The sequence below is a fragment of the Choloepus didactylus genome, chromosome 20 (genome assembly GCF_015220235.1).
Source record: "Choloepus didactylus isolate mChoDid1 chromosome 20, mChoDid1.pri, whole genome shotgun sequence".
Lineage (NCBI taxonomy): Eukaryota > Metazoa > Chordata > Mammalia > Pilosa > Megalonychidae > Choloepus > Choloepus didactylus.
Genome location: NC_051326.1, coordinates 17199783 through 17216451, shown reverse-complemented (window position 1 = coordinate 17216451; position 16669 = coordinate 17199783). Strand labels below are relative to the sequence as shown.

At 35.7% G+C, this 16669-nt stretch overlaps 1 protein-coding gene across 1 annotated transcript in view; it reads right to left on the bottom strand.

Moving 5' to 3' along the window:
- Window positions 1–16252, bottom strand: part of SPDYA (speedy/RINGO cell cycle regulator family member A) — a 44900-nt gene extending 28648 nt beyond the window's left edge. Inside the window, exons 1-5 of the mRNA XM_037812980.1 lie at window positions 16162–16252; window positions 13749–13783; window positions 9288–9537; window positions 7287–7345; window positions 3888–3973 (exon numbers count right to left, since the gene is read on the bottom strand). Coding sequence (XP_037668908.1) covers window positions 3888–3973; window positions 7287–7345; window positions 9288–9519 — 377 coding nt within the window. The 5' untranslated portion in view covers window positions 9520–9537; window positions 13749–13783; window positions 16162–16252. The remainder of the gene's footprint in view (window positions 1–3887; window positions 3974–7286; window positions 7346–9287; window positions 9538–13748; window positions 13784–16161) is intronic.
- Window positions 16253–16669: the final 417 nt, after the last annotated feature.

Below are 16669 nucleotides of genomic sequence, written 5' to 3'. Positions count from 1 at the left end.
CTGAAAGAGATCTAAACTGAGATACATTATACTCAAATTGTTGAAAGACAAAAGAGAGACTCCTGAAAGCACCAAGCAAGAGGTGACTAATCATGCATAAGAGATCCTCAATAAAACCAATAGCCGATTTCTCATTAGAAACCATGGAGCCCAGAAGGCAGTGGGATGACATATTAAAGTGATAAAAAAAAACTGCCAGTAAGGTAACCATTAAAAAATTAACAAATATACACACAAAAGGAAAGAAGGGAATTAAAATGGCCCACTGCAAATAACAACTAAATATTAAAAAGTAGCTATGGAGTAATTAAGAAACAAACATATAAGACATACAGAAAACAAATAGCTAAATGGCAGAAGTAAATCCTTCCTTATCAGTAATTATTTTAAACAAAAGGGGAGATCAGCAGAATGTATATTTTATTTTATTTTTTTTGGATTTTGTTTTTTTAAAATTCATTTTTGTTGAGCTATGTTCACATGCCATGCAGTCATACAAAGTGTGCATTGAGTTGTTCATAGTGCCATTGTATAGTTGTGCATTCATCACCAAAATTAATTTTTGAATATTTTCGTTGCCACACACAAGAATAATAAGAGTAAAAATTGAAGTGAAAAGGAACAATTAAAAAAAAAAAAAAAAAAGATGATTATAATGGTGGGGGAAAAAGAAACAGAAAAAAATGGGACAAATAGAAAGTATATAACAAAATGGTAGAAAAAATCGAAATATATAAGCAATAATAGACTATTATTCAGCAGTGAATGTTCATGAACTACAGCCTCATATTAACAACATTAATGAATCTCAAAATCTTAACAGTATAAGCAAAAGAAGGAAATCACAGAATAATAATATACAATGATTCTTTTATATAAAGCTCAAAAACAGGAAAAACCAAAGAATATATTGTTTAGAGATATATACATGGGAAAAAGAAAAGTAAGAAAATGATTATCTCTGGAAGGGAGGGAGTTCTGATTGGGAAAGTGTGCACTGGGAACTTCTAAGGTTCTGGCAATGTTTTATTAAGTTAAGTTATAGATATTCATCTTTTTTTCTTTAAAACACACACATGTACATATATACATTCCATACACTCTTATATATATTTCACATTAAACTTTTTAAAAGGCATAGGAAAGTATGTATAATGCACTTCTATTTATGTAATACACACATACACACAAGATGGTTCATGTACAGAAAATTATTTCTCAACAGATAATACATGAATATGTTATCCCATTGTACTTGAGGAGGGAGACCAAGGTTCTGAGACAGGAGTAAGACTTACTTTTAATTATATATTCTTTATAAAAAACCATGTGCTCCCCCCTTTATCTAGTGTATGGATGAGTGGAGGAATGGGGATAAAAACTAAAGGACAAATGGGGTGGGATGGGGGGATGATCTGGGTGTTCTTTTTTCACTTTTATTTTTTATTCTTGTTCTGGTTCTTTCTGATGTAAGGAAAATGTTCAGAGATAGATTGTGGTGATGAACGCATAACTATGTCATCATACTGTGGACAGTGGATTGTATATCATGGATGATTGTATGGTGTGTGAATGTATTTCAATAAAACTGAATTTAATAAAAAAAATAAAAGCAATAAGGCATGACAGTTGAAAACAAACAAACAAACAAACAAAAACCATGTGCTCATTCCTATTCAGTTACATTCATGCAAACTGAACACTGACATTATTTTATCCTACCTTAACACAACTGCATATATATTTTAATATTACCTTATAAAGCACTTCATTGTTAAACCCATTCAGTTTTACAATGAGTCAAATCATGTCCTCTGTGAAAGAGTAATTTCTTACTTTAGCATTCTTGACAGCTCTTAGCAAAAGGCAGAGCCCAGCATTGGTCCTTTTCATGCTTGCTGATTAACTGCAATTTGGAAAATCTATCATGTATTATGGTGCTATATATAATATCAGGACTACACCATGATTCTACTGTAGATTAGAAATGTTTCACGTTCCATGTGACAAAATATCTATACTGAATACATGCAAGTTGTCCTGTAAGTTTGAAATATCCATATTTCTTTGGAGAAAAATCTATGTATTCTTCATATTAGTTACATTTATTCAAATAAAGAATTAAGAACCTCCTCCTATATGTTAGTCATTGAAAGATACAAACAAGAGTAAGATACGCGTTTCTTGCCCTTAAGAAGCCTACAGTCAAGTAGAGGAGGCAAAGTATGAAAAAATAATTGTAAGACAGAATATGGAAGACTGATAACAGAAATTCAGAGTTTCATAAGAATATATAGAAAGGAAAAGAACTTGAGGTTTAGAACCATGGTTAACTGAGAAAATAGTTAATGAGAGAATAACTATTAAGTTAGACTTTACAAAAAGCATTATTAGACATAAAATGGAATTTTAATTTATGTTATTTTTAACAAGGAGCTTATAGAAATCAAACATCCAATGCAACTTACATACTACTATGCAATACAAGCTAACATAGTGCTTTACTGGTAATAGCTTTACAAAACAAATGAAACAAATCCAATTTTAGCTATCTAGTAAGATTTAAACTAAGGCTTCTTTTGGTTTGTTTTTAATTCTCAGGTGAGGGAAAAATCTACAAAATGCATATTGCAGTAACAAAAAGATATAAAATAAAACTAATAAGTATGTAAACACTTCAGTGATCAATGGCTAAGATTTTGGCATCACACCCGGGTTTGTGCCCCAGTTCTGTTGCTTACTAACTTTTGTGATCTTGGAAATTAGCTAATCATCCTAAGTTTCAGTTTCTTCATCTGTAAAACTGGAATAATAAGAAAATATATTTCATAGGAAAGATTAAATGTATTAACGTGTATAAAACATTTTTCTAGTGCCTTGCACATAACACTCAATAAGTATTAGCTAATACTATTATATTTCCCAATTTAGCAATTATCACCAAATTTTATATTTACAGACTGCTATTGAGTTCATCTTTTCCTTTGCACTGGCAAATGTGCCCCTGAATACATGGAGAGATCAGTTTCTTCTAGTCCTATTTCTCTAATAACTCTTTGATTCTGAATTAAATACACTGAGTAAAAAATTGTTCTTCAGTGCTGATATCTACTGTGGTATTCAACTGAAATATTTTTAAGTATACTTCCCTAGTTAAGTACTTAAACTAAAATCAAACATTCCCAAATGCATTATAACCAGGTACAGGGTAGAAAAGGTATAACACTGTGTATTTTTAAGTTAAAGTGATTCTAGCAAAATTCTGGCCTATAGATTGGAAAACCATGTCATTAAAACCATTTGACAGCTCACAAAGCTAACATAAACTGTCTAATATATAGTCAATGGAAGAATGGGGAAATACATTCTATCCCTTTGTCATCGTCCAGCATGTTCAGTGAAATGGTCAGTGGATACTAAAGTTATCAAATATGAATGAATACCTCCTTATGTTTACAGACATAAACCCACAAAGAATACTTCTAGATTATTTTCCACAAGCTGTTCTATTAAAAGGGTAAGGATGATTATGAGTTTCACTATATATTAACTGGAAATTTCAAAGAGAATACTCAGGCTTTAAAAAACATTTAAGTCACAAAAGAGGAGAATCTAGTATAAATGATATGGGAGCACTCTGAAAAATGTATAAGGCACCAAACAAACACGAGTAGAATATTAAACAATACATCTTAGGCATATAGCATGACAAGAGCAGTTAAAAGAACATAAAAATAGCCTATTAAAAAGTAAAAACGGTAAAGCTTTAAAACTGGAAGGTCTATTCAAATATATACATGAGGTTTTAAACAGCTTCTGTTTTAAATAAGGTATCATGTACAACAAATGACAACCACAAAAATCACTTAATAGAAAAGCATACTTACAGTGCAATAAAGAAATTTATCCTGGTGTGCTCATTTATAGTAAATTTAGCCCTCTTGAAATAAACAAAGGTCATAGCTAAAAGATACTAAAGGGGAAAAAATTAATATTAATGTTCTGCTTTCATAAGTAAAACTGCTTTAAAATAGTTAACTTTTAAAATTTCTGATAAATGAGCTAAAACAATAAAACATTTAATTATTTATCCTTATTAGAGAATTTCCTAGTTGAGTATATTTTGGCTTTCTGTAATCTATGTGTGAACTGTGAGAAATAGTTCTTGACCATTTATCATGATTAAGATTATAACTAGAATGAACTCCTAAATTTTGCCAATATTTTTGAACTAAAAATTCAATTTTTTTATAACTTTAATTTCAAATCTATAGAGAAATTGGAATAACAGTAAAATAAATAACCATATATCCTTCACCTAGATTCACAAATTGTGAATATTTTGCCACGAGTTTGATATCTCTATTTATGTATATGAATATGTATACTTATATGTATATGTATAGTACATATGTCAAAGGGTTCAGAAAATATATTTTGACATACATATTCACTTTAAAATTAACCTTTTTAAAATGACCTCTAATCAGAAATTAGAATAACATGATTCTATTTTGATTGCATAAAAAAATATTTAAAAAGCATTATTAGAAAGATATGGTCTAGCCCCATATGAACATGTTATGCCAGGTTCTGTTCAAATTAAAAACAAGCCATAATTTTGATAGCTTAGATTCCCTATCATAAAATGCCCAGTCAGCTTATCTTTACAGGATTAGCCACAAAAGTGATTCAGAGTTTTCAAGGGAACTTTCAGTAGAGAATTCTTGAAATAATGCTAAGGTACAATACTCCTGATTAGTTACTTTTCAAATACTGCCCCCTGATGTCCAATAACTTTAATTACTAGAAATGCACTTCAGCTCAAAACATTTTAAAAAACCTTTAAAAACTCCCCATAGATGACGTATTTGATATTAAGGCATTACTGTTTATTTATAAAAGTGCAGTGACACTGTGATTATATTTAAAATATCCCTTATCTTTTAGAGATACATTATGGCATATTTATGGGTAAAGTGTAAGGATATCTGGAATCTGCTTTAAAATAATCCAGTATTGGGGAGAGGAGTTAGAAAAAAAAGAATGGCCATGACCTCATAACTGTTATAGCTGAATGGTAGAGCAAATGGACGTTCTTCATTTCTTTCTACTCTGGAGTTGTGTGTTTGAAATTTTCCAAAATTAAAAATTGAATAAAACATATCAAATTTTTGGTCATCTTAAGCTTGAAATACACATTTTCACATCAGTATTAACTTAGTGGTTATTAAACCACAACGAACCTTACATTCATTCCCTTGTCTACTGGTTGCCATGGTTACAATCCTAAATGTGCTTAATTTTCTAAGATGACTGTCTGGGATAAAATCGCATTTACAAAGCAGAAATCTTGACTGTTGAAATAAATCTGTTCCTAGTATGTAAGTTAGCAGCATGACTTTTTAAATGAAATATTGATTCCTTAAAAAAGATCACGTTATCCTGAACCGTAATGGCTATCTCCAAACTCTGAGATGCTGATCCCTTTGTGTATAATCTGATTGGCCTCTGGAACATTGGTTATCTGTGTGACACCTGAAACTCAAGAGCTGGAGCTCGGCAGATATGAATGTCAGTATCAACACATACAGCAACTGTTAAAAAAAAAAAAAACAAACAAAGCTGAAAAAGAGCCCAGACTTCAATTAGAAATATGAATGAAGCAGATCTGGGTAAGACCAGGGCAAATCGGGCCAAAGGGTAAAGGTTGAAACTGACTGTGTGCTAAAACTTCAACTTCCATGTGAGACCAAGGGAAGAGATGTTTATTTGGTGTAGGATCTGTATTTTCTAAACAGTATAACTTCTGCAGTCAGTTTGTTCAAACACAATTACATGGAACTTTGAATAGGAAGTGAGATGTGGTAGATCTGTATAGGTTAGAGTGCAATAGCAACATATCCCAAAGTAACTTGGGTGGAGAACAAAAACAAATATGCACGCCCAGAGCTGGGGGATATGTAAGCGTTGGACTTCCTCACCTAGATTGTTGCTGATGTTCTCACAAATATTGAGGACTGGCAGCTTGGTACGCAGAGCCCTCTGTCTTTGGGCTTGCCCTTATGAAGCTTGTTACTGCAAAGGAGAGGCTAAACCTGCTTATAATTGTGCCTAAGAGCGTCCCCGAGTGCCTCTTTGTTGCTCAGATGTGGCCCTCTCTCTCTAGCTAAGCCAACTCAGCAGGTGATCTCACTGCCCTCCCCTCTACTGGGACCTGACTCCCAGGGGGAGTAAATCTCCCTGGCAACGCAGGATATGACTCCGGGGGATGAATCTGGACCCGGCATCGTGGGATTGAGAACATCTTCTTGACCAAAAGGGGGATGGTGAAATGAAATGAAATGAAGCTTCAGTGGCTGAGAGATTTCAAATAGAGTCGAGAGGTCACTCTGGTGGACATTCTTACACACTATATAGATAATCTTTTTAGGTTTTAATGTATTGTAATAGCTAGAAGTAAATACCTGAAACTGTCAAACTCCTACCCAGTAGCCTTGGCTCTTGAAGACAATTGTATAACAATGTAGCTTACAAGGGATGACAGTGTGATTGTGAAAACCTTGTGGATCACACTCCCTTTATCCAGTGTATGGAAGGATGAGTAGAAAAATGGGGACAAAAACCAAATGAAAAATAGGGTGGGATGGGGGGGGGTGATTTGGGTGTTCTTTTTTACTTTTATTTTTTATTCTTATTCTGATTCTTTCTGGTGTAAGGAAAATGTTCAAAAATAGATTGGGGTGATCAACGCATAACTATATGATGGTGTTGTGAACAGTTGATTGTACAACATAGATGATTGTATGCTATGTGAATATATCTCAATAAAACTGAATTTAATTAAAAAAAAAGATCATGTTAAACTAATTCTATCCTACAAGATTCCTGGGATTTATTTTATCTGAATTACTTGCAAAAAATACTAAAACACGTAACAGACTGCCTTAGTGGAGTGACTCTCAGAATCTTCTTTCTCCACAGCCTGATAAAAGGTAATAATTCTCACCAAAATATATTAGGTCTATACTGCTTCTTGTTTTCAGTCAAACAGATATGGGCTTAAATCTAATCAATAATATTCTACAATTCTTCAAATATTGAATGGATCCATGGTATACGCTAATTCTAAAAAGTAATGCGTAGAGATTTGAGTATGAAGGAGCAATGCAGGTTAGTTCTTTTTCTATCCTTAATGAAACCGAAAATTCTTACAATGTCTCAGAGTTCTGATGGTCTAGTAGTACAATAATGCCAGTGAATGATTATATTGTTACCAAATTTACCTTGTCTGCAATTTTACAGCAGCAGTCCATCCACAAGAAATCTTGAATTAAATCGTCATCTACAACAAAAGATAACTATGACTTGTCTTTTAAAAATACGTTTACTTTTGAAGAATTAATTTCTATATAAGATTATAGATGATGCTTAGAAATCAAACAAAAATTACTGGACCAGTGTTGTCTACAGTGTAGTTTTAGCTCTTTGGTGTTTTGCCATTGCGAGCATTGTACAAAAAGTCACTGCCTTATCCTTTGCCCTCCCATCTGATTTGCCTTAATAGAAGGCTCAGATGGGAAGGGAGAGTGGTAGAAGCATTTAGTTTAGTGAATATCTGATAGCACTTTGAGAAACATACCTTGGGTAACTCTAGAGTAGCTCTTTATTCCTTTCCCAAATCAATCTTTAACAAATGGAATCTGATAAAAGGTAACTCACTCTTTGACAAATAATGACTTAATGGATAGTTTGTTTTCTAAATATGTTTTAGTTTTTCTACTCCTTTCTCCTTTTAGGCCCCAGGGTATCTTTAGTTTTGGATCCTTCTCACTTCCTATTTATCACTATTCTACTTGTCTATTATTCAAACACATGTGAAAATGTTTATGTATAAAAGTTCATAATTCATTATTTTAACCAACATTTAATTTTGGAAAAACAGAGTATCTGACAAAACGATTGACAAAAAAAAAAGAAACACTTTAAAAAAAGAATAACATCCAAAAAAGTATAATCCCGAAATAATTGGTAGTTAAAATATAATGTGGGAAAATCTACTTTTTTCCATTTTCTCCCTTCATTTTAAGTAACAAAGCATAACTTTTTATATTCATTTTTACTCCCTAGAAATATCATCAACCTAGTCAAATAAATGGAAAGATTCGAGAATACTACTGAATTTCTGAGAATAATCAATTTCTGCCATGTTAATTCCATTTCCATTTCTTAAATGACCTAAAATGGTAAAGCCAGGTATTTTCTTATTTCTCATGATCAGTTATGGGTACTAAAAAAGTTTCTGGGTAATAATTTTGTTCTATCTTTAATAAAGAAAGAGAGAATCGTGTATTAGCAGCATTCCAGATCTTGACAGCTACATCTTTGTAGCTCAATGTTTCTCTACATATATTCCTTCCATTTCTTCTTTTTTTCCCCTGATTTTAACCAGCTTGCCCTCCCCAATCTTTCTTTCTTTTTCTTTTTTTAAAGATTTTCCTCCAAAGACTTGTCCCCAAACTCTGTTCTCTTATATGCACCCGGTTTCCTCTATAAACAAGGAAGACTATCACTCGGCTGTGGTATCTTTTTGACTTGATTCATTCCCACAGGCATTTACCATCTAACGTACCCCTTATTCTAGTCAATTCTACTACTGTCACTGTCTACCCTACCCTAGCTTAAAAAAAAAAAAATTCCTTCTCTTCTAGGCCGGAAGTACTATAAAGATATTTCTTTTTGACTATATGGAAAGAAATTTATCAGCAAAGTAGTATTGTCTCATGATCTGCACAAATTTAAACACAATTTTGTTTTATGAGCATGATGATTAAGGACAGCTACTTTTTAACAACATTCCCAAGGTAGAATACTGAAACTTCTTTAGGGTGACCAATTTTCTGATTCTGCTGTTTTAACACTTAAAGTCCCAGGAAACCATTCAGGCCCAGTCAAGCTAGGTCAGTTTGCTCAGCTAAGACTTTACATAGTTTTTTATTTTAGGTCAAAGAAAATTCATGGTATGAACCTGAAATGCACAGAATTTACATTGACATTTGGATCTAGGAGGTCTCAGAAGCTAGATGAGTCTGAATGTTTAATCTAAAAACAAAGAAAAACCCAATTAAAAAAAAAAAAGGCTAAGTAGAAAACCAAATTTGCTTGAATATGGGAAGTTATACAGAAAATAACAGCATCCTCTTTATTATGAAAATGATAAGACAGAACTTTACATTCTAATTTTTAAGTACTTTACAATTACCAGTATTACAGTATTTTAAACCTACCAAATAATTTAAAGAAAGCAGTCATTTCCTGACGCTGTACAACTAGACAAGGTCCTTTGGGGCGTTTAGACTTATTATTATGTGCATTTTTTTCAGAAGCTTGCCAACTATCTTTAAAAATAGGACGTTTCAGATTAACAGGTTTTTTATGCTGATGTGATCTATTTGACCCTGATTTTACATGAACAGTGACAGTAGGTGGTGTTTCACAACACATTTGATGGTGCCTCATTTTGGTTTCCCAAGATTCCTGTAAAAATAAAACATGTAATTATTTATCACAGTCATTCATTCCTATATAAAAACAATTAACAGATGACACTGTTAACAGATGACAAGATGCAGTCATATGAATGTTACTGAACTTGCTATTAAAATATTATTTGTGACAGTGAGACATGAGACATGAGAAATTACTTTTAGAATTCAGTGCTAGGAAAAGCTATGCTTCCTTCAGGTAATTGATATACTTCCTCTTCCCAAATAAGATGACTTACATAACAGATCCTATATACCATTTTTTGCTTTGGCTACTAGGAAATTCAAAACCAAATTTGAAAGTTAATTAAAGAAACTATGCTGAGTTTATAATCTATTTGTGGTTCCTTTTTTCTGAAAATTTTAAATTTCTGCCCCTATGTTAACATTTTTATAGAACAAAGCAAACTATTTCCAGAAGTTAATTATTAACATCAGGTATTTTATTAAACTTTATTTTATTAAAAAACAACCTTTAAGAAAACACATTTTCTTACTGGTAAATTCCTTGACATATTAAAAAAACCACTTATTCAACAAGCATTTATCAGTATTTATTGAAAAGTTAAAAATAATTCTAGCAAAGATATATGGCATATGTGTTCTGAGGGATTCTCATAAATTGGTCCATCTAATTTTTAAAGTTGTGAGTGTATGACCATGCTATGTGAATGGCTGATTGTAAGTGTATATGAATGTACAGTGTTATAATTGAATAAAACCTGAAACAAAATTAATCCATGAGTATTTAAGAATACTCAAAATCATTACCATAATCTGTTCAATAATTACTACAATTAGTATTACTTTTGCAGTCAAGTTTTTTTAGGATAATAGGAAAATGGAGGAATGAATAGGCAAAGCAGGAAAATACTCTAAGACCCTACTGAGAACCTCTGAATCCATAACTCACAGTGCCCCAGGCAGCCAAGCCTCCCTTGGTGTTCAAGAAGTTAGGTACAGATTCTCCTTCCTGACCCTCAGAAACTTCTCTGCTGAAGGAAGGAATGGAAAATAAGAATGGATATAGTGGAGCTAGATCAGCAGTGTCCAATTTAATGTAAGCTACATTATAATTTTATATTTTTTTAAATCCACATTTAAATATGAATAAATAGGTGAGATTAATTTTACTAATACATTTTTATGTAACCCAAGGTATTCAAAATGTCATTTCAACATGTAATTAATATAAAAATTAATGAGATATTTTACATTCCCTTTTTTCATACAAGGTTTTTGAGATCTGGTGTTTTACACTTATAACATAACTTAATTCAGATGCTAAATTTTCAACAAAATGAGACATAGTTCTACTGAAACAATGAATTAGTGTCTAAGGGAAAAATATTTTAGGCCTTAGTTTTAAAATTTTAATTATATAAAATTAAAAATTCAGTTCTTCATTGCAGTAGCCACATTGCCACATTTCAAGTGCTCAATAGCCATCTGTGGCTAGTGGCTACCACACTAGACAGTACAGGGCTAGATTATGAAGAATTAGGCAGAGGAAATTATTCATAATCCATTCTGTAATTGCTTCTCTTCCCTCTCGTTTCCTTCCTTCCTCTCTCCCCATTTTTCTTCCTAGATCCTAAGGTCCAGCCAAATTGAAGGCAATTATGGAGTTGGGGGTGGGAGTGGTACAAACTCCTGAGAAAAAGGGATGGGTGATAAATTGAGCCTTCAGATGTGTGTGAGAACTTTCTGCTCTTTCCTACCCACCTCATCTGGGAGACAGCTGGAGGCTTCATCTGCATCTTTTTTTCAAAGTAAGAGCAGGCTTATATCTAGATGGAAAAAACTAAGTAGTAGTCAGGCTTCTCAAATCGAGAATTTGGGGGTTAGGTTCAAGGGTGGAGTGTTCCAGATCATTGAATAACTGTGACATATCTTCTGGAAAGTCAATTTTACTCAATGGGAAATAATTTAAGATTAAAACAGTGCTTTTATATTAAGACAAATATAGATATTTCATGCAATAGGATACAAATTTTCTCTCAAGCAAAAAAAGGTAAAACATAATAAATATCAGGCTAATGGTTGCCCCTGTCACACTATTCTACTAAACCCTTATGGTATATGTTGGGATATTGCATATAAAATTTGAGAGAACAGAAAGAGAAGGAAATGTTTGAAGCACCCCAAATAGAGAGATTTATTGGGGTTAATAAGCAAACAGTAGGAAAGTTGTAAAGAAGGAGCTTAAAAAGATAAGCTATCAATGCTACAGTTTTGGTCAAATTCCATCTTGAGGTAGCTTTTAATTTTGCTCTTAGTTTAAAACTAAGTGAATGAGAGTTCTGATTGTAAGCAAGAAGAAAAGAATGAAAGGTAATTTAAAATATGGGCCATTTCAGGAAAGGGCAAGAGACAAGGAAGGAGGGGGAACTAAGACAAACTATGCTAATATGGCAAAATGAGTTTTTACATGGACAACATTAAAACAAAATCTTATCAGAATTCATATTGAATAGAATGTCTGGCATTTTTTTGTTTAGTAAATAGACCACAAAAATCTCTAAGCATCTGGAATAATTTCTTCTATAGGTAGGGGACACGGTGGTACACAGAATCATATGGAAGCAGCAGCAGAAGTTGTTTGGAGATCATTTGCCTATGTGAAAATCTAACAGCAATATTCATTGGCAACTCAGCCAGGGGTAGGTAAGCCTTAACTTCCTTACAATTGAAGCCTCACGCTGAGCACACTGTGCCAAACACCATGCTCAATGTTTTACATGAATTATCTCATTTAATTCTCAAAACATCTCCATGAGGTAGGGACTATTTTGTCCTTACTTTCTAGATGAGGAATTTGATGCTTAGAGAAGAAATTTACCCAAGGCCACATAATTAGTAAGTGATAGAGCTAGGACCTGAATCCAGGACTGACACCAAATCCATATCCTTTAACCACTAAAGAATTGTTTTAAGTATGAAATTAAACCATATGTAAAATGCTTGACACATAGTAAGCAGTCAAACATTACTTACTGACACCTTGCCAGGAAAACATAAACCTATAAGGCAACAATTTATATAAATTTAATTCTAACATTAGCAGTGTAAATGCATACACTACATTGTGACTTAGTGGTTAAATACGCCATTATTGTGGGGAAGAGGGGCTTACCACTTTTTTATTAAAATAAAATAACTTAAAAAAGAATCCTTATTGAAATGATTACAGCAGCATCTAATAATTGAAAAACTGTGCAGTAAATTCAGAGAAAATGTTCTGGCAGATAACTCCAAAGTTTTGATGTTGTAAACATATTTTTCTAATTTAATTAATCATCTAATGGTTATAGAACACTTTCAACTTCAGCCAAATGTTAGGTGCTCTGTTGTTTGCAAAATAATTAGATGGCATTCCTGTTTCCATAAGAAGTTCAAATCATTAGTGAATGAAGAAGCATTGTATATAATAGCACACTTCAATGAAGTTGTGAGAATAAATGAAAACCAGGCTGAATGAGATTAAAGGAGTGATGTGCTACAAAATGAGGCAGGAGATGTGAACCCTGCTTCCCCTTCCCCCTTTTTGGGTGGACATGACTATCAAGAAGGAAATGAACAGCAGCTAGAAGGGACAATAGTCAAATGAGGATTTTTTAAAGACAGAGGAGACTTATGTGTGTCTGGTGGCAAAAGGGACAGAGCCAGTTGAGGGTATGTTAAAATACTGGAGAACAGACCTGGATTTAAGACCTGACTTCCGTCTCTCAGTAGTTATATGACCTCAGGCTATTGAACTTTTGGGAGCCTCAGTTTCCTAGCTTTGGATATGGAGATAACGAAAGCACCTACGTTTATTGAGAACCTGGTACGTAATAACTACTCAATAAAAACGACCTCTTATTAGGTCATTAGGAAAGGAACTACATGAAAAATGCCTGGTACCGTGCTGAATGCAGAGTAAAACCTCAGTATGTAGCAGCCCTTATTAAGGTATCATTAGCTCTTCTATATGAAAAGTGTCCTTCAAGGAAAGAAGAGTCTGAATATGAGACAGACAAATTTCACCTGAACTCCTAAATGTAACTTAAATGCTAAGAAAACTTTATTGGAAACAGAGATCATGGGTATTTTAAAACACGTGCTTATGTTAGAGAATACATTTTGTCAAGAGACATGACTCCAATTTGAACTCTGCATGGGTCTTCAGTCTTTAAATGCTAAATTACTTTTAAAACGTACTTTGAAAAGCTTCGGCTATTTGGCCTCCAGTCGAACTGAAAATGGAAAAGAAAAGAACGTGTCAATTCTGAGAAATGGGCTAAGGACACGGCACTGAGAGTCATCGCTCAGACCCCAGGATTATCGGTGCGGATGCTCCTGGACAAAAAAATGATGTGACAGGGACCGCGAGGCGGGTCTGTGCAAACCTAAGGCAAGAGGGAGGTTGCGCTGGAGACAGGAGCCATTTTCCCCCACTCAGTGGGCACCAGGGGCCCCGGGAGGACTCGCAGCGGGCTCGGCCGCGAGAGCACATGCGGCCCAAACGCCTCCGACCGTCACCAAGGGGCCGCCTGTGGCTCCCTCCTGGTGACCAGCAGCACGCGCCCCCCGCCGTCCTCCGCCACCGCCCTCCGAGCGGGCACCACCCCGCAGGGCCCGGCCTCGGGCCGCCGCCAGCCCTCCCCTCAGCCCCCCGGCTCGCTTTGCCGCGCAGCCACCTCCAGGAGATTCGCGGGTGGGCGTGACTGCGCAAGAGGGCGGGGCGCCTGGCAGGGGCTGAGTCGCCGCCACACTCTGAACCGCGGCGGGCCGGCGGGAACAGGCACCACAGACACTGGGGAGAGTCGCCGGTTCGGCCCGATCCTGCGGTGCGAGCGGAGAGTACCTGAGGAAGCCGGCGCCAGGCGAGGGCGACCAACCTTCCCCACAGCGCCCAGGGGCTCCTCAGACGGTTGGCGCTGGTTGCTCGACGGCAGCACGCCCAGGCTCAGAGGCGTCCCGCCAACCCGGGAGCGCGAGCGCGAAGCCAGCAGGGACCAATCAGAGCGCAGAGTCGGCCCGGGGGACGATGCGCGCGAGGCCAGCAGGGGCCAATAAGAGCCCAGAGCCGGCGGGGAGCGGGGCTAGCCCGGGAGAAGGCGCGGGCTTGCAGCCCGCCTCTTGCCCACCTGCCCGGCCTCGAGCCTCAGCCGCGGGTCACAGCGGGAAGAACCCAAGCTTCTACCTTAATCCTGTCTGCTTTATTCTCCCGGCAAAGCCCGAACAAAGCTCACACGACTCGCCCAGATCTTTTTCTGGACTAATTTAACCTCTTTCCCTGGGCCCTTATTAAAGCCAGTCTTGTCCTAGAGACATTTCTTCTCCCCCAACTAGACTCTGACCTTAACGCATCTCTGTCCCCACAGCAACAAGCACAGTACAGACCTCCCGACGGGTGCTCCATAAATGGAGAACTCAAAAGCAGGAGGACAGATTTAGATGAACTTAGCAGCAATTTCAATGTACAATTACAGCCATGTAAAAATAATTACATAAAAAGAGGAAGACCGCTCAAACTTAAGAATACTGTGACTCTCTGAGGAGAGGGAGTAACGTTAGATTTACTGTTCTGGGCTGTTAATCTTTTTTGACTGTGTCCTAGCCTTAGCCTGATGCTTGGGATGTAGTAGGTGCTTAACAGATGTTTGTTGAATGAAAAAACGATTCTTCACGGTTTTGTGGTTTTTCCCGATGCCCTTTCCCCTCACCTCCCTCCTATCTAAATTTCAGCATACTTTTCTTCTGTTAATATGTACAACCTTTTTTTCATATTGGTAGTCTTTCTAAACATACTTTTAATGACTGTGTTATATTGCAAAGTGAACAGAACTTTTTTTTAAAAAAAACACATTCCAAATCCACCAAACATAACACTGCCCTTTCCTCCCCACTGCCCAACTCCTGGTAACCACCTATGGCTGAAGATGTCTTATTTCTACACATCTCTTACGACATCATACAGTATTTGTCCTTATGTGTCTTATTTTGCTGAGCATGTTTTCAAGGTTCATCCATGTTGCAACATGTCACAAAACTTCATTCTCTTTTATGGCTGAATGATATTCCATTGTGTATTATGTACCACATTTTGTTTATCCATTCATTTGTTGATGGGCCCTTGGGTTGTTTCTACCTTTTGGCTATTGTGAATAATGCTGCTATAAACATTGGTATTCAAGCATCTGTTTGAGACCCTGTTTTCACTTTCTTTGGACATATACCAGTAAGTGTATATGTATATTTACATTCCCACTGACAATGCGTTAGCTCCAATTCTCTCCATCCTTTCCAACACTTACTTTCTATATTTTTTTAATAGCCTCCTAGTGGGTGTGAAGTGGTTATCTCGTGGTTTTGATTTGCATTTCCCTAATGGCTAATGATGTTGAACATATTTTCATATGCTTATTGACCATTTGCATATCTTCCTTGGAAAAATGTCTATTCGATGGATGGACCATAATTAAATCATCTTGATATCTGGACTTGCCTATTTGTTGTACTTTCCAGCAATTAGTTCCTCAGCCAGCAACTCTGAAGAATAAACATATAAATTCCCCTCTGTTTTGGAATCTCACGTAAGACGACAATGCAATTTGGGAACTCGTTTTACCTTACAGATGCCTTCAACAGTTACTCCATGGTCCCCAAACAGGAGAGTGAGTTGAAGAGCACCAAATAGTTTTGAAAATCTTCAGTATTGATTCTCCTAGGAAAATTGTTGCTTCAAGCTTCATTCCTCTGGCCATCCTTCCCAAGCTTTTCCTCTAACATTCTGCACCCCACCCCTGTCCCCAATGGAAATAACAACTTTTCCTGTAATTACTAGTTTTCAGCCTTGAGTACAGAATATGTTTATAGAACACTGACTATCCCCCACATAAAAAGCACTGTTATAAATGGAGGCAAGGAAACCAGTAAAATTAACACAACAGGGCCTTGCCCTTCTAGAGCTTCTAGAGACAAACACAAAATACAGGCATAATATGAGTTGTGCCAAGATGTATATGTAAGCCAGGGGACAGTAAAGTTAGGAGACGGTACTCCTTGAGATCCCCAAATCTCTACAAAGGCATTTGCATGATTTGCATCTACTTATACAAAAGTTGCACACACAAGTC